This window comes from Netta rufina (assembly GCF_964035555.1).
Source record: "Netta rufina genome assembly, chromosome: 2".
Classification (NCBI taxonomy): domain Eukaryota; kingdom Metazoa; phylum Chordata; class Aves; order Anseriformes; family Anatidae; genus Netta; species Netta rufina.
Genome location: NC_140124.1, coordinates 47,984,706 through 48,003,922, shown reverse-complemented (window position 1 = coordinate 48,003,922; position 19,217 = coordinate 47,984,706). Strand labels below are relative to the sequence as shown.

The 19,217-nt window shown below is 43.2% G+C and overlaps 1 protein-coding gene across 7 annotated transcripts in view; it reads left to right on the top strand.

The window, feature by feature from the left end:
* Positions 1 to 19,217, top strand: part of NFATC1 (nuclear factor of activated T cells 1) — a 119,853-nt gene that overhangs the window by 5,442 nt on the left and 95,194 nt on the right. For all 7 annotated transcript variants that reach the window (XM_084282826.1, XM_084282824.1, XM_084282822.1 and 4 more), the window contains exons 2-3: positions 4,147 to 5,245; positions 14,100 to 14,259. In XM_084282826.1, the coding sequence (XP_084138952.1) occupies positions 4,147 to 5,245; positions 14,100 to 14,259 (1,259 nt within the window). The remainder of the gene's footprint in view (positions 1 to 4,146; positions 5,246 to 14,099; positions 14,260 to 19,217) is intronic.

Below are 19,217 nucleotides of genomic sequence, written 5' to 3'. Positions count from 1 at the left end.
AAAGTAGGTGATTTAAAGCTGTTCCAGTTTCTTTTTCTACTTTTTTTTTTTTTTTTTTTTTTTCTAGTGCTTTTCCCTTTAAATCAAAGGAGGCTCCCAAACCCTTCCCTGCATATCACAGCCTGTCAGGGCATAGCTGTGCATGGTGCTCCCCTTCCTAATGCCCTGCTCTCCAGCACGTTCTCAGTGTCTAGATGGCTGCAAGGAGATTCCCAGATTTTTAGAAAATTAGCTTTTAAGAGTGTCACACCAAGCTTTATAGACGTAATTTCCTATGAATTAGGCACCTGGAAAGTGGAGGGGCCTGAACAACTTAAGTGTCAAAGTCGTAGTGAGAAGAGTAACTCCATTAGGCAGTGCTGAAAGCATGAACTTCAGTGTAAGCCTAGGTGTGGCTTCACGTCTGGAAGTGTAAAACAGCCTTTGCCTTCTCTGAAGCCCCTTTGAGCTGCAGGTGTTAAGCAGTCCTATTTAAAGTGTATAAATAAAAAATGATGGTTCTCAGTGCTTTGTAGGATCAGCTTGTTAATGATGGAAAGGGATAAAGCCTATGCCCAGTAAAACTAACTAGAGAAAAAAATGTTTTTGTTTTGTTTTGTTTTGTTTTTGTTTTTGTTTTTATGCTGTCATGAAGTGAAACGTAATGTGAAGGTGTGCTCACAAATCAAGGGGTCCAATTTCTTGTTCTAGTTATACCTAATGTAAGTGTAAATATGTTGGCAACCAAACCATTGCATACCTCCGCTGGTCTATCTGATACCGAGGTTTAGCTCAAGATACTAAAACAGGCTTTTGAAAGTGCTGTGGTACCAAGTTGTGTGAGTTACTGCCCATGAACAGCAGTACAAGCATAAGCCCAGGCTCACGGGCTCTGCGCCGTGCAGGGAGCCTCTGTGGATCAGAGTCACAGTCAAAGTGGCTGCCCATGCTCAAGCATTACCTTCCTTTCATCCGTATCGGCACTGTCAAAATACCCTACAAAGCTGCATTACGTGGTGTAGTTTTATACCTATGTAGCCACTTCCATCTCCCTTCCCTCTCAAGACTGGCATTTTATTTCTGCGTGTCTTACCGTTGTGAGGGAAACAACAGCATTTTATGAACACTCACTATGTGTGTTTGATGAATTTTTGTGAACACAGGAGTTGAGCACAGGAACGTGATTTTTCACAAATGTATCTGGTGGGTCTTAGTGCACAAGCCAGGGGCTTGGTCTTGTCCCTAGGTCTGGTTTTCAGGCTTTTATATTTGTTGGGCATCTTTTGTACACAGTCTGAAAAGTTACCTAAATATATGTACGTAAAGGGTTTGGATCTTTTGATTCTGAGTACTACTGTGTGAGAAGATGTACACCATGTACTTTTCCTATGCCCTTTAAAAGTTGACTTCTTAAAAATGTGCATGATAGTACTAAAAGAGACTATTCCTTGCGATGTGCATTAGGAGGACTTGTTGCTTGGAGCATTGGTAGCTTGTGCTTATATATACATTTTTTAAGCTGGTTTCCTGAGGCCAGTCTGAGGCTTTGTATCAGCTCTTCAGCCTGGGCTGCAGATCCCTGGCAGACTTCAATGTCTGATTTTTACTCTAGCTTTTTTTACCCTAGCTGCGCATTAGATTTTGGAGTACCACTGGGTTCACGGTACTTTTTATGCAGGTAACAACAATCTCTGTTTATTTACTTATTAATTATAATAACTAAGGTGTCAGTGCAGCAGTCAGCAGATGCAGCTGGTCTGCCAAGCCCACCTGGTGGGCGCAGAGCTGGGGCACCCCGCAGAGCCCCCAGCCCCCTGCCCGTGTGTCTCTGGCCGTGTGCCAGGGGCCGGCCGTGCAGCAGGGCCCATGGGGCGCATGTGGCGGGGCTGCCAGGAAGAGCCGGGCCTGCATCCCAGCAGCTGGGACAGCGCCAGGGACGTCGCCTGCCTCCGGAGCCGGAGGAAGCAGAAAGGGGCTGGGGCTGCCTTGGAGGCCACTTTCTGAAACGGAGAAGGTCTTACCACTGACTGCCACTTTGATGTTTGGTGTTGTTGTTGTGTGGTGTTTTTTTTTTTTTCTGTGAAAAGTGAGAAAGAAGTAGTGGTTGCAGTAGCTGTGAGCGAGCAGTGCTGCCACGCAACAGGGCAGTAAGAAGAGGCAACTCATTTTGGAAGGAGAGGGCTCTGGTCCCCCAGGCAGAACTGCGCATTGCCATGACCACTGCAGTCAGATAACCCGTCTCAAAGGAGCACCCCTTTTTCCACATTTCCTCCTTGCCTTGCTGTTGAATAATCCAGTTCTATCTGCGGTATGCTCTGTTGTAATTTAATGACTCTTCTCACTAAACATCTCATTTCTGAAGGTAGAGTAGAAAGTGAGCTGAAAAGATGTTGTTTCTTATTGTTTGTGAATGGTACCTGACGTGGCACAAAGCAGCTGGAACTTCACAGAGTAGCTGTGAAACTGCTAGAGCACATTAATTTTTTGTAAGTACCATTTGTCTCGGAGTGGTTGCCAGAGAGAAACATGAGCATGGGGTAGCCGGAGGATGACACCAGAGAGGGCTGAGCTCATACACAAAAGAAAGCGAATAGCCGGTAGCACTGGCTGGCATAACCTGCTCGGAGGCTTGTTTGCATCCACAGTGCTCCTGGGGAGTGAGTCGTGTTGGGAATACCAGTCACGATGATTAACAGAGCTTTTCTGCATCTATGCGGGGAAGGTGGACATTGGGCACTTCCAGGAGCTTGCCACCTGGGAGGGATGGGAACCAGTTACCTGTGTGGACCAGGTCTGGCCAGGGGCACACAAAGTTTCCCTCTGTCATATGGGAAAGCGTCACTGCCCTAACAAACCTGGGACAATGCTAGTTGTGCATGGAGCTGGAGCGGGGTGTATTTCCAGCCTGCTGTGAATAAACTTCTAGAACAGCATTACCCAAATCTCAAATTCAGCAGGCTGATAGCAAGGGTTTGCTATCTTTTCCCACATGGCGAGTGACACCAGCATGAGGGTGTCTGGCTCAAGTGTGCCGGTGATGCCAGGCCTCCTTATGCAAGAAAGCACGGGGTGACTCCTGATCCTACCACCATTCATAGCACCAAGGGCTGCCTGTCTCCCTGTCCACAGCCTGGGGTGTCCCTGGGTGGCATATAGAGACCCACATGCAGCCCCAGGGCAGAAGGAGCAGAGCCGAAGGTGCCCCATCAGCAGGCTGACAGTGGGGCGAGGAGAGAATGGTCTCCTGCAGGCCAGGTTCTCCATAGCACAGCAGGGATGAAGGTGGATGAAGGTGCGTGAAGGTTGGGCTGTTCCCCTGTGTTGGTGCAAGTCTGTGATGTGATCTGTCACTTTTCAGGTTTTCCACACAGCACAACCGTGCTATTTCTTTAGTACACCCGGAGCTGTAACATGCTTAGGGAGTTGGCCAAGAGCACACTGCTGGCAGTGCTTAATGTGGCATGCACGAGAACCAGCAATTTTAGTGGAATTTCATCTGTCACAGAGTAGCAACACATCCATGTTTATCCATCACCTGGTCTTTGCCAGTTAGGCCGGAGGATAAGTGGTCCCAGAAATGAGAGCAGGTCAATAGATCCATCTCGTTCCAAAAACCTAGTTAACTGGAACCGTTTGGAAACTCTCTGTAATGGAAATTTCAGTTGTGTATAATTTTTTTAACAGAATGCAGTTGATCGTGTTCTTTGTTTTAGTCTGCCTCCACTTTTTTTTGTTGTTGGTGTGTTGTTTTATTTTTGTTTGTTTTTTAGTTTTTAATATTCCAGCTTTTCAGTGAGGGAATTAGGCTCATGTGTAAAAGCACATCTCTTGGGCAGCATTGCAGTCTCTGAATGCTAATGCACCCCTGTTTGAAGACTCAATTTTTGGTTCTGAAGGTTTACATATGTCTCCTCAAGACAAACTCAGTCCATGTACATCCCTGTCACAAGACAGCTTGTCTTGTGCTGCTCAGTTAGTAGGATTTTCAAGGATGCAAGCGTGCAGCTTCTCCCCTAACACGGCATGCCTGTCTGATGGGTTGTCAAAGAGTGCTGTTCTCTCGTGTCTTTTGTCATGTTCCTCCACTCCAGCTTGGTATGTTGCTAAGTGAGTATTTATGTGCAACACTTCATATCATTATTTTTTGTTTGTTTGTTTGTTTTCCAGAACACTATAATTATACATCTTCAAACGTAAATGCTGGCTTGCCTCTAAATGTGGCACATTCCTCATTGTCAACTCCATGTCATGGCCTTCAGACATCAAATCCCGTCATTTCAGTTGTCCCATCAACAAATCATCCTTCTGGATATGGAGGACACATTGACAGTGGGGCCTCTGAGTATTACCTGCCTCCAAACATCAGACCTAACGGAGCTCCAGCACTGGAGAGCCCTAGAATTGAGATCACCTCTTACATGGGACTTCATCATAACAACAACCAGTTTTTCCACGATGAGGTTGAGGAAGCCATCCCAAATGCAAAGCGATCACCTTCCACTGCCACTTTGAACTTACCGAACATCGAGGCGTACAGAGACCCGTCCTGCCTGAGTCCAGCTAGTAGCTTGTCTTCCAGAAGCTGCAACTCTGAAGCATCTTCCTACGAGTCCAACTACTCGTACCCATACACTTCTCCCCAGACCTCTCCGTGGCAGTCCCCATGTGTCTCTCCGAAGACCACTGACACAGAGGAAGGCTACCAGCGTGGCATGGTGGCCTGCACTTTGCTCAATTCGCCAAGGCACTCTCCGTCTACATCTCCCAGGACAAGCATCACAGAGGAGAACTGGCTGGGGGCTCGCAACTCCAGGCCTCCATCTCCCTGTAACAAGAGAAAGTACAGCCTCAATGGCCGGCAGACCTCCTACTCACCGCATCACTCCCCAACACCTTCACCACAAAACTCGCCACGGGTGAGTGTCACAGACGAGACCTGGCTGGGGAACACCAACCAGTACACGAGCTCTGCCATTGTCGCTGCCATCAATGCTCTCACCACCGACAGCACGATAGATATGAACGATGGGATTCCCATCAAGTCAAGGAAGACCGCTATTGACCACACCCCATCCATGACTCTCAAAACCGAACCGGCTGGCGAGGATCATGGGACCATATCGCCAACTGCCGATTTGTCACCAGAAGACTTCTCCAGCTTTCAGCACATCAGGAAAGGAAACTTCTGTGAGCAGTACCTGTCTGTGCCACAGCATCCATACCAGTGGGCCAAACCAAAGTCTCTGTCTCCTACATCCTACATGAGGTAAGGAGCCCTAACTTAGAGGACAATCTTGGCAATATCTTTACTGTATGGTATTCTTTTTTTTTCCTCCTTCCCCTTCCCATATCTGTTTGGCCAGCCAAATCTGCCCATCCACTCATTTCATTTAGACATTTCTTGTGATGCCGCCTCTTGTCATTGGTGTGACATGACCATGAGTACATCTTTGAAAGGTTAAAAAGGCCACTCCAGAAGTTGACTGCCTGTTGGTTGTAACTGGTTACTGCTTCCCAGGGGACAAGCCCAAGTCCAGCCAGTCTCAAAATAGGATATTCATGGGTATTCAGAAGCTTGACAGGCAGCAGGACTATTGGGTACCGTCAAACCAAGGTTTTATCGATGTTGTTCATCATGTCTTAACATGTTTTTGCGGCAGGACTATGAGATGTTCCTGTTATTGTGCTGTTACAGGGCACTTTATGTTTGTGCTTTACAGACAGTGAATACAAACAGGGTAGGAATATGTTTCTTTTACAACTTACTTCAGCACTTACTTAATCTGAAACTTTATATGAAAGCTTCATACCAGTCTTCTTTTCCTGTCTGCAATGGACAATGATTTTATTTTTTCTCCCTTTCTCCACCATTTTTATGTTTAAACAAGAAAACCTTATTTGTAAGCTGATAATACGTGTCACATTTATTTATCATAAGAGGACTCCAAGTAGAAAGGAACAAATGGCCTGGATTTGAGTTACATGCATTGCTTTCTCTTTTGGTCTCAATTACAGTCTTTAATTTGAAATCTTAAGACTGCATATACAGTGGCATGTGATGCAGAAAAAGAGTTTGGCTTTCCAAAAGTTCACAGACCTGTTCCGGTCCCTGACTGTGATAGCAATCCTTCTCCTTTCCCTCCCCAAGAACATAAGGCTTCTTGCTTTTAACAACACAACTGTCTTTGCCAACATGAAAGATGTGGACACATAGCTGCAATATTTTAGTTAGTAATAGCTTCCTTGGCTCTCAACCTTGCCAGTCTCATTTGTCTCCACCCAGCATTTCTCTGCTACCTGCTTCCTACAAAAACTGGACAGTGGACCATGGCACTTCATGTTACAACAAGTAGCACTGTCCCTCCTCATCCTCACTGTTCTCCCATCCTCCTCTCTGCATTGTCCCAGCTCCTTGGCAGGACCTTGGCCCAGTTCAGCGCTGGGAGATGTGACTGTCCTGTTGTGTCTGCTGGAGCCATCCACAGATGGGCGCTTGCTGTCTTTCAGCGCAGGGATGGGATCTTTCCACACCCAGAAAATCCATCAGAGACTTCCTGAGTATTCAAAAAAAAACCATTTGTGTTCTCCCACCAAAGGTGTAAAATAGTCTGAATTTATCAGAGAGGCAGGACGTTTGGTTTTGTGTTTGTCTGTTTTTTGCCAAAGACTGCACGGGCAATAACGTGACAGTTCGACCAAACACATTTTTATCTTTCTGTTGCAGAGAGTCGCCTGTAGGCACTTTAATGTAGTCAGTGAGAAGGCAACCTAGCATTCCTGTGTGCTAACACAAACAAGAAAGGTGAAGTGTACAAAACAGAGCCCCACTACATTGTGTATTTAACATTTTTTCCACTGTTTTGGTCTCATATAAAATATGTTTCCTGGTTCGCAATATGTTTCCATGTGATCTCATTAACTTGTGCTCTAGGGCAGTTGGAAGTTACTGTCGAAATGTGATTTTAAGTTATTTTACCAATCAGATACACTGACCGTGCTTCCTTCCACCAAAAATACCTCTCATTTTATGTATATAAGAGTGCTGGGCAACTGAGCACAGACGTCAACAGGATCACAGCCTACGCAACAGAAACTATGTTATTTTAAATCTTTCCAAAAAAATTGGTTAAGAATTTGTCACAACAGATCTGGATTTTTTTCCTGTTATTTTACACATCTGTTCTATTTCAAATGCTGGGGCTTTAGGGGTAAGTTCCAACAAACAACTCAGGCTCCAAAATCTACCCGGTCATAATGATTTTGAGATAACCATATTTGATTACCTCCTCTGTCACTTCCTGAATATGCATTACATTTTCATCAAAAGCAAGCGTGCCTTGGAAAATCACTGATGCCCCACCCCACCCCCCCACCTTTCATTCCCCTGTATTTCCCTGCTGGGGAATATGCTCCAACAGCGTGAGCTGGGTGTGTGGCTGTCTCCTTTTCTGTGTTTTTATGGCAGGCATTAGTCTAAAAGAGAAACAGTGTTGTTTTTGTATTATCTCTAAAATTGATGTTTTTCATTTATTGTAATTAAAACTCAATCAGTTTTCAGCTTTTCAAGTACTGGGACAAAGAGGTATAATAAGAGTAGAGAAAGTAATGCCTGGCTCAACAGAAATACTGTCTTTTCATGCCCCAAGTTTCTTCTGATTTCTTAAGAGGAATGTGAGGCATACCAGCTTGGAAGCTCATCCCAGATCCACCAGCTCTGGTCTCTTCAGAGCAGGTTTTGGCTGATAGATCCCCACCAAGGGCTACCAACACGACCTGATTCCTGTGCAGGAGTCAGCGTATGGTTACTGAGGTTCATGACAAAGGGTGGGAGGACAGGCCCTGGCCCTGCTGCTGGGGACGGCACCAGGCAGGCAGGCTGTTTAGGGTTACCAGTGCAGCTGGGACTTCGTCCCTGGTGCTTTGACTGCTGTCTGTGGCCTCAGGCCAAGGCTTTTGGTGTAGAAGATATTGAGAGACCAAGTAGAGATGAACATGAGAAGCTTTGGATCAAACCATGAGGTGGCAATGGGAATTGTGCCTCTTCCAGACCTCAATATACAAGAAGAAGCACTCCATCAGCCATTTATTGTACAGGCAGCTGATACTCTGTGTTTCTCAACCTGTGGCTGAATCAGTTGCTTTCTTTTCTCTGATATTTATACATCACTTTTCCATGCTCTGTCAAAGGCAAGATGGAAGTACAGAGTTTGACTTTTGCCCTTGGATTTGGAGACAGTACTGACAGCATGGTATTAGTGACTTTCCAAGACTAAGATCTTGTTTCTCACCCACTCATCAGCACGTCCCAAATCATTATTGGCTCTAGCAGAAAGGATTGGCACTCCTGACAATGCCAGATTTCTGAGTATCTTATGCTTTTTTTACGTCTTCCTCTTATGCCACTCTACTTGACCAAACAAAACTTGAAATCTAGAGCCAGTTTCTTACTCATTGAAAAGTAACAACTTCTTTATATGCTTTGTAGTTGCCTCAAAATAACTTTATTTTGATATCGGCTTTAATAACAGTTTCATCCAATAAGTGTGTTAGCCTGTATCACTTTAATTTTCATTAGATGTAGGGTAGCTGGGGGGGAGGTGGGAAGAAAAGTGGTTGGATTTGTTGGTCAGGTGTATGGCATGTTTGAAGTCTGCCACACGAAAAGGAGCTTCCAGGAATAGACACCCAGTTCCAGGTGGTTTGTAAAAGCTCTCTACTGTATTTTTTATATGGTTTATTTTTTTTTTTAGCTTCAGTCTCCTTTTCAGCCTCAAAAATATACATATATGTTCTTGAAACCACAGAGAGAAACATGTAGTTTTACATATGGAGGCTGTAATTTGCACACAGAGAATGTATGTTTGGATATCTGTCTACCACTTTCAAAAGCACATTTGGCTTTTATCTGCATCAATGGGCTTGTTTATTTTTTGTGGATTTTTTGGATTCCACTTTTGTGACTGTGACAGTATTAAACTCAAGCATACAAAAATCATCCACTGAGGCCCCAAACTGCATGATTTTCTTTAAAAATCATGATTTTTAAAGTGCTACATTTTTTCTCCACATTCTTTGTGGACCTTCTGGGTGCACTTTTTTTTTTTGTTTGTTTGTTATGGTGGTGTTTTTTTGTTTTTGTTTTTAAATAGATGTTTTGGTCCAGATGATAAGACAGAGAACAACCCTACTGGAGAGAAGTTGAGTTTCTCACAAAATTGGTGTTTCTAAAGGTGAAAAAGGGCCCCAGCTATCTTAAGATGTCACAAGTGCGGCAATACAAGATTTGCTGAACTGTGCATTCATGGCAAACTTCTTTGTTTATGGCAAACCAGAGGAAGTTCCTCAGACAAAGCAAATGCTGAACTGTCTTAACAAGACCCGGTAAAATGGGGACTTGTGGCTATGTGTTGGTAACCATCTCTTTGGGGCTAGCTGCTGTTAATTGGGGAACGGAGGGGGAGGACAGGGAAGAGCCCACATCTCCAGCCTTTTTCTTGCTGTATTCATGCTGCATGGGGGTATTTACAGACTTGACAAGTTGGTTTTGCCACTGTGTAGCAAAAAAAAAAAAAAAAAAAAAAACAACTCTTAAAAATCTTTTGACTGTGCTGGGTTGCTGTACTGTGATGCTGAGGTCTGGTAGGAAGCCTGTCTCAGTAAACTGTTTTGTTTGTTTGTTTGATTTAAATCCCTGCACTTTCTTCTGACTGCTTTTTAGTTATTCAAATGCCCCTGTAAGCTTCTTATTGATAGCCTTCCTTCACAAGCTCGTTTTAGCACTGTGTGATACTAAATTCAGAACAAGCAGAGATGTGACGCAAGCCACTTGTTCCTGCCATTCTTGCAGCAGTAGTTTCTTGTTCTTTCTCTAAGTTGACAAATGAAAAATTTCCTATGTAAATCTATCTCTGAATGTTAACTTTCAGGACTGTTGTGCTGAGTATTATCTGTAAGCATTACGACAACTCACATTTTTAGATCTCAACGTGAGGGATTCCAAAGTGCTGCATGAACTTGGTGGAGTTGCTACTTGCTCCACATGTCAGAGAAGCACAGCCAAGTCTGGGTTGGGACACGGCGTGTATGTTAACAGTTCACAGACAGATTGCTCAATTGTCGGATAGGAAATTAAAAAAAAATGTCTACCCATGTTAACTCACAGGTAAAATACAAAGCACATGCATTTCTCAGACCACAAGCCAGTGGGTGGACTAACAGGGATCCTTGTTGTTTTCTTACTCTTCTAAAAAACACCCTAGAATCTTCAACAGGCATCCATTTTCACATGAGATGTGTAATAAGTAATAAATTGTAACCATATTTGTATTTGGTGCAGGGTTGGAGCAGGGGCAAGCTTAGCAGCCTGGTAAAAGCCTCAGCAGCCCTGTGGTTTCTCAAGCTTACGCTTTTGTTTCTGAAGGAACACTCACTCTTAGTAAAAATAAGGTTAGTGGAGGAGGCTCAGCCACACTCCTCCGACCACTTGCTTTACTTCAGGTGTTGAAACACACCACTCTGCTCTGTGGGGCAGCAGCTTTTGCCACTGTCACACAGCTATCTTTGGTAGATGACTCCACGCTGTGATAGTTGGCAAAGCAGAACGGTTTGTCCCCGTATGAGACCAGCAGTTGTTCTGACACCTTTTGCACAACAGCCTAGTTAAGGACAAAAATGTTTGCAAATCTTTTTCAAGTGGCCCTTGGCATCTAGTAGCTTATGCAGAGAAAGGCAATTTCATTCCTGAATGCATAATAATCTTATGAAAATGGGGCTTAAACACCTTTGCAAAGTTTAATAGAAGTTTTTTGGCTTTGTTTCCTCCCTGTCTATATTCCAGTGTGCTGCTTAATATCTTTTCTTTTTTTTCCCTGTAACTTGATAAATCTTTCTGCTAAAGGCAGAAGTCAGCCAGACTGGATAATCTGTTTTTGATTTAATCATATTGTGTATCTGGTGTATGCAAAATAAATCACTATTCATCTGTTTTGTAATCTGATTTATGTAGGACATAGTTACATTGAGTGCGTTTTCTGCAGTCTAACACCAGTTTTTGTGAACCTGCCTTGAAATAACCATCCCTCATTATAGCATTTTGAATGAATACAGTGGAATTTATTATGGTGTAGAAAGGAGCGGGACAGATTTGCAGTTGGTGGAAAATTCAGTCTGAGGGAAATGAACTAATGTATATGTGATATGAAGACTGTGCAAAGGTCTTTTCCTTCTCCTTCCCTCCCCTTCCTAGTGGAGCAGCTCATCTGCCCTCCACATGATGCTCACTAGTTGGAGTAGTTTTCAAATTGATAAGATTTGTTTGCAGCAACCAGATTTTTTTTTACCCCTATGCTATTTGCTTGGTGCCTTTTTCCTTTAACCATGTTTAGCTGCAGGAAATTAAGTGCATGGTGAAGATAACCTAACATAGGAAATAGCTCTGACAGCCCCAACCCATGACACCGTTAAATGCATCACTCTGCTTCCTTTATCAGGAAAACTGTCATTAATTGTCGATTTATAATTGAGCAGGTGGTATTTTGGAATTTTGATTATAGATTGCAGACTAAGAACAAACTGTATTTTATTTTCAGGTTTTATTTGAGAATATCAATTTTACACCTTTATTATACTGACATTTTCAGGTGCTGATTTGAAAGTGTTTATTTTATTTTTAAGAAATCTAATTAGTTATGGGACTATTACTTTGTTCCATGTATCTTAAAAAATCTCTCTTCACTCAAGGACTATGTGGACTATGTGCTGCCAGTTAGAGTAGTCCATTCTAATATAATATTAATTTTTTAACGATGTGATAGATATTGTGTCCTCAGGAAAAAAAAAAAAAAAAAAAAAAGATTCATCAAGTGAGAATTTACTTAAAAACAGAAACATCTGTTTAAAAATGTGTGCTGATCATCACCAGAAGAGGCACAGCTGTTTTTGCTGTGCTTTGTCATTCATCATTAGTCAAATACGGTTTGTCCTTTTTATTTTTTTTTTTAGAATTTTTCAGACTAAAGAATGTGCACCTAATGCACTAAGCAAAGAAAAGTGGCTTCATGCAACAGCCAATTGTCTACAGTTTTTAGGCTGCTCTTGGGTCTTTTGGTATGTGTCTAATAGCTGACGAGTGTGCAAGAGGTGCTAATACCTCCCCTTCAGTATACCATTTGGTAGCCCCCAAAGGCTGCAGTAGTACATATGTAGTCCATGGGAAGTGTTAGCTATGAGATGATGTCCATATCAGCTGGGCTTAAGCAGCCACCATTTATAAAAGTATAAATGTGCTATAGAAACCCAGGGAGCTGTGTTGGTGTAGTGTTTTTATCGTCAGGTGCCCTGTCTATAGCATGGCTTCAAATTTTGTTACAGAAATGGGTAATTTCTGTAGTGCAAGCAGTGCTTGTCCATAGGCACTCAAGTCACTCAAACTGGCAAATTTATAGGCAGCGAGGAAGGATAATGTAGAGAAACTTGACGCCATGTAAAGTCCCATGAGTATACATGTATGCACATGTGCACTAGCAGATTCAAGTGAAATATACTGGTGATAAAATACTGAATAAACATTAAAAATAAAATTAAATGAAAGCATGTGGTATAACACCCCAGCCTGAGAAGAGTCGTGCACTTTCTAGCTTCCTTTGTTTGGTTGTGGTGCTACTTATAGTAGTGGGTACGAGTGGTTAAAGCCTCTGGCCCTCCCTCAGTGGGAGGTAGCGGGGATGCTTTGAGGGATATGAGCACTGTAATGCCCATGGAGCCACCACCAGCATGCTGGAATGGTGCTGTGTGGAGCGCTCAGCTTTCAGCTGAATACGTGCTTGTAATAAATGCACCCAGTGCAGTAAATTTCGAATGGCCAGCCTCCACTCAGCCTCCAGCAGGAGCTGTGCAGCCCCTGAACCTGCTCACCTGCTCTCAGTCATGTCTGGGCCTCCTGCCATGGCTGGCAGTGCCATCCAGCCTGGGGCACTCAGCAGTGCCATACTCACCACTGTGGTCACCCTGCAGTCCTGTGTGGAGGTCATCCTGCATCAATGGACAACAGGGGGGCTGAGGACAGCTGTCTTGCATGATGATCCTCTTCTCCAGGCTGATGAAGACTAATGGAAGAGTTTCAGCTGTGCCAATTAACTACTTGCAATGGCTTTTGAAGGGCACCCTGGTTAGGAGAATTTACCAAAAGAATAAATATATGCTGGGCATAAAATTAGTGTTTTCATTATGAAGCTTTTTGTGCCAATTTTAAAGTCAATAAATTTGTATCAAGCCTAACACTGTTTCAAAAATATTTGTTCCTTCCTTTTATTTTTTATTTTCCCTGGAGCACCAGCTTGGCTTTTCTTACAGACGAGCTCTCCTGACAGTGTTTTCAAGTGTGGTTTTACTCTGGAAGTGGGTTTCTAAGAATGGCACTTCCCCACCATTGCATATTGTCAGGCCTGCTTACTTTTGTGATAGTAATGAGTCCTTAATAGTTCAGTAATTGCTGAGTCAATACAGAGCCGGAAGAGTGAGCTGGATTTTCTTCTGGCTTGTGCGTCATCCTTGGTAGGATTTGTAACCAAGTTCTGACTTCGGATCTTGCTTTCTTATGTTGTGTGAACCAGGGAGAGACCAGCTTCACTTTGAGACTCTGTGACTTGTTTGTGTGTTTGGAAGAAAGCTGGGAAGTGGTTTTTTGTTCTTTACACCTGAAATGGATTTATTGACATCCATTAGATTCATTAAACATATGACTTCTTCAGAGCTGGTTGGGCATTCTCTTTCACAACAGAAATACTCTCCCTGCAATTCCTCTGCATCTTTCCACCTACCTTTGTCCTTTTGATTCAAGAATCAATATATTAAGATGTTTGTAAGCAGCATCTTAACGTTTTTCCATTTTGTTTACAAATTGGATAGCATCTGGGCCATCAAATACACTCAATCTTCATAAAATAACCATTACCTTCTAAATTACTTATGTCATGGCATTATCTATATTGATGAAATTTTAAATGTAAGATGGTGAAGGATGAACTGTGAAACACGGTCTCTAAAGTAATAGTGCTGGATGCTTGTGGTTTGTGATAGTGTGCTTGATGTTAATTTTTAATATATTTTCCTTTCCATTATAGCCCATCCCTGCCTGCCCTTGATTGGCAGCTGCCATCTCACTCGGGACCTTATGAACTGCGTATTGAAGTGCAGCCGAAGTCCCACCACAGAGCTCATTACGAGACAGAAGGCAGCCGAGGGGCTGTGAAGGCATCTGCTGGGGGCCACCCGATTGTGCAGGTACCAAAATGTGTAATGGAAGTACACACAGGTTGTTGGTCTTGGCACTCTGTGGTAAACACCATATATTCTCCAAACCTGAAAAGCGATGGGAGGTTTTTCATGTCCACAAAGGTTACTGCATGCAAGTATGCCTGTGCAGTACATTTTTTTTAAAAAACTTGGTGGACCAAGCCTTTATTACAAATATGGCAACACTACCCATTTGTTCTCTTCTTTTCCTTCTCCTGACTACTCTCTCAGCAGTTCTATCAATGTGAATATGGCACAAATGCATATCTGCTTTGTCCATGCATCAATGTACAGCTTAGGAAATGCTTAGCTGCAATGCCGTGACCATGGACCTGTCTGTGAAGTCGCATTCCAGACATGCAGTTTATACTGAAATCAGCTGGGGACATGTCTCAGTACATTTAGTCCTTAACTTGTGGTTGGATCTAATCAAAGCTGTGAACACATGTTGGAGGGCAGAGCCATAGCAGTAATGTGGAAGTATGTCGCTGGTTTGGATATTGCAGTGAATGCTATTCAAAGCGAGGCTTCTTGATTTTTTTTTTCTGTTTAGTTCTTTAAGTCCTTCTACGCACTTTGGAAAGTATCTGAGGTCTGAGTGTAGTTTCATGAATTCCGACAATCTCTTCAGTTCTGTATATAAGGCATATAATTTAATAACACTGCAAACTGACCCTTAATTAATTTATAGGACTAGCGTCACTCGTTTTTAAAGGATTTTTCTTAGGAGCAGGAAGAATGAGATTTAGTTTTTGTTTGCTTTTTTTTTTTTTTTTGTGCATGTGGTTTTTTTTTGTTTTGTTTTGTTTTGTTTTTAAAAAGTAATGGGAGAGAGACAGCTGTCCATGTCCCTCGATGGTGGTTTCTTCCTCACCCCAAAGTTAGTGTCAGCACATTCTGCCTGGGCTGTGACCTTCTGTGCAGCAGACCCCAGGTATTTCCACTTCCCTCCTGCAGCAGACCCCACAGGTGTCAGGGCACCATCCGTGGGAGCGAGGCACGAGCTGCCTCTGTGGTCGGGATACTTGGGTTCATGCCACAAACATTTCTGTAGGAAGAGCAGTGTTTTGAAAGGCTGGGTGGCTCAAGGCGGTGTGCAGACCACACGTGCAGAGTGCATTTGTTTGTTTGCCTTAAAACCCTGTTAGCAAACACGTAGCTCGGAGGAATGATGCCAGTTTGAAACGACATTCAGCAGGGAATGCCGTTACAGATTTTGTATACTGCTGCAACAGCTAAAAAGGGAAAGTGAGGGAGAGTTGTCAGCGGCAAATGGAGTTCGTTCTTTATCTCTGCCAAAACTCATCAGTGACATGGGATTACAGAAGCGATCTGCTGAAAGACTGAAGGTTTTAGCAGAACACTTATGAATGATATTAAAGAGGGGGTTGTGGCCGTGCACTTGACGACAATTAATACCTACTCTGTTTGTGGCTTGATGCAAGGAAACGTAAACGGGGAGGCATCAATTCACAGTGGCCTGCCTGACGTTTAAAGTTTCCTACGTGCTTTTTGGAAAGACTGAATGTGATGCCAACATTTAATTGGACTAAATGTGTCCAGACGTTTCCCCTGTCATCCCCTGTCCCAGCCTGTAGGGAGTGAGTGTGCTGCTTCCACAAACACAAACACTGTCAGAAGAGAGGAAAGGAGAGGAAGCTGCAGAAGGGCATTAGAGGAAAGGGAGGAAGCAGTCAGTCCTAGCCATGTCAATTGACTCTACCGGTCTAATAAAAATTAATGTATTTTCCTGTACATTTACTACAACCTGAACATACTTTTGTCCAAAAAGAACAAAAAAAGAGGGCCAGAAAAAGCTTCTCCATACTAGTATTGTCATCCCAGCCAGAATTATCTGTTCAATGAACTAGTTAAAAGCTTCTGACTTAGACCACAGCTGGATGGATGAATGTCAAAAAAAAAAAAAAAAAGAAAATACTTATATAAAATATATAAATATATAAAAATAGTATAATTATTAATATAAAATATATACATATATAAAATAAATAAAGGAGGAGGTAATCTAGGGAGTAACTTCTGATAACTCTGCAGCTGACAAAAGCTGTGAAAAGCAACTTTGAATCAATGTATTTCCAGGTGTTGCAGGTGTTTGGGTCAAGGGGTTGACTCAATCCACTGTCATACAAAAAGGATCCCAAACCTCCAAGTTCATACCCATGTATAAGCGCAAGCAGTACCTTCAGGTGTGAGATTTTAGATCAAACTTTTTGCTCAAGTATTTTCCAGTGTTTTCCATTGTGTTGACTTAGTGAAGCCCTTCATAAAACTGCTCTGACCTCTTGCACTATCCATTTGTGTTACTTCTCCCTTCTACCCTTGCAGCCAGTCAGATCTTTCCCTCTGTTGGTGCTCTGTGGGGAGCTTGCTTAAATTATGCCTTTTTCAAAGGTCTTACCCCTTTCTTTCAACACAAGAAAAATGCAGAAGAGGTGTTTTTCTGCCTTCTCCATTTGAAGCACCCCCACCCTTGGATCCTGCTTTCCAGACAGAAGATTTTCTCACACTCATACCTCCACATATCTCTGGGGCATGCTGAGACAGAGAAGGAGAAAATCTAAAAAGCATCTGCTGCTTGTGGCATGGTTCTCCAGCAAAAACTACACGCCGATTGTCAGGAGGTTGCTTTCTCTGCAGCTGGGGCGTGTTTTCCAGGCAGAAGCTCCCTTGCTGCCGCTCTGTCTCTTCCTGAAGGAGGTGGAAGAGTCCGGGAGTAGAAGGTGTCTGAGGCAAGGATGAGGTGATCAGCAGTGTAGGAGGGTGGGCATCTCTTGGACATTAAGTCTGGGGTTGGAAACCAGTTTTTAACTTGGCTCTAGCGGCTCCTCCAGGCGTATGACTTTTTTACGGCTACCCAAGGCAGCATGGTCTTGCCCCAACCTGCTGCAGGGAGGTGACACTTGCTTCTTACCATCTGTCCGTCAGCTGCCGGGGGGGCTTGCTCACTGGGGACACCTGTGGGCTGCCTCCCAGCCTGTTTCAAGCCAGCAGGATTTCCTTTGAGTATCCTTTTGTGGGATGGCTGCACCCTCCCTTCTGTGTTTAAGAGTGTAAAGTTGCTCACAAGGGTTTTCGATGAGTCCTGTAACACAATATACGCCTCTCACATGTTTCTCCCTTGCCTTTGTGAATGTTTGGTGGCTGTGGCAGCCCTGAGATATCTCTGTTCTTGATTGCTAAATGTTTCGAGAGTATGGTGAGCCGGCACACCTAGGGAGCTAAAAATGCTGCAGAGCATTGGCAAACAAGAGGTGCTGGGGAGCGGTGCTGGTGAGCTCACGGCTGGCACTGGCTTTTATTCACTGGCTCATGGAAGTATTTTGCTGGTTATAATTGCCTCTGATGATTTCAGACTGGGGTACTCTCCCCTCTGAGTCAGAGCTGAGCCGGTGCCCCAGCTGGCCATAAGCATCAGGAAACTGCATGCAGTGCCAGGTGAGGCAGACGCCTGGGGCTCAGACCATGCTGGGGAGTGAAATCAGGCCTGGTAGCATTGTGCTGGCACCGAAGCATGTGCAAGAATACATGGTTGGGATGAGGATTGCTCTGAATAGAGTGGGATGCAATGAATGGGTAGTACAGGAAACCCACAAAGAGAAAAGTTAAATAGCTAGAGTTGTACTTTAAGTGGGGTGAGCTTAAGTCAAGGGGTTTACATTCAGAACATCCTAAAAGTATCCTCCATTTCAATCTTTCTCATGATGTTCATTTTAAAAATGGCTATGAGTGGTTGCATAAGATAGGGGTTATGCTCCAGCCAAAGATGGCTGTTTCAGCTGCAGGTAAGCGATCTGCAGGTAAAAGTTTGGGATCTCAGGGGAGTGATGGCACCAGATTATAAATATAGGGTCTATAGTTATCCTAATTAATAACTTATCTGTGGAATAAGTCAAGTACTTCGGCTGCTTGAGATGGAAGTTTTACAGGCAGGGCGTGGTGTATCTGTGAGATAAAATCCAAGTACTCAAGCATGTTTAATTAAAGCATATGAATTACTCCCATAGAAGACTGGACTAAAGTGTGAAAGAAAATACTCACTTGCACAGAATAGTCAAGTAAGCATATTCAAAAGTCATGATTATGGTTTAATTTTTTTTGACATAAAATATGCCAGGAATTTTCTCCAAGATCAGTCTCAACATGAGGTAGATAAATCAGTTAGAAAAAGGGAAGAAAATAAGGATTTTTGTTTGGTTTTGTGTTTGTATGTTTTTTGTTATCTAGGTAAACCAGCATTGGCCCAGATTTGTGTTCTTCTTGAAAAAGATAAAATTGAAGATACAGTGAATGCCATCTTGCCTTTCACTGTATCACATGCTTTGCAATGAGATGGTATAGGCTGTGTATGTATGTCTTCTGCGCTCCAATAAAGAATTTGATCTGAGCTTGTGAACGATGAAAAGCCTGAGCTCTCTCATTTTATAGGCAAAACAAAAGATTTTTCTGCTGATTTACACAGTCTGTGCCAGGAGACCTGTACAAAACAGCTGGATTGTTTCATTTCTCAAGAATATCTCAGTTAGGTGCTTTGGGTGCATTTTTCAAAGGCCCTGAGGCATACATTGGGATTTTTATATCTACAGATATCTAACAGGTCTTCAACTCTTATCAGAAGCAATTGCTCACTTGTTATTGCTGTACATCTCCGCATCACTATGATTAGGCACCAACATGGCTCAGTCCTATTTGTGCACCCCACTAACACATGGAATACATTATTGTTTGCTTCCCTTGAGTCATTTGGTTTTGTTGCTTTCGGATACTGAACTGAAGTAGTCAGAGTCCAGGCACTGGCCACCACTAGTACCTAAATCCTTTCAGCTTCAGGACTCAAGAGCTGTGAATACCTTTTTTGAACCCCTTAGGGAATATCAAACCATTGTAAGTTCAGGGGGCAGCAGTCAATCCAGAATGCAAACGCATTC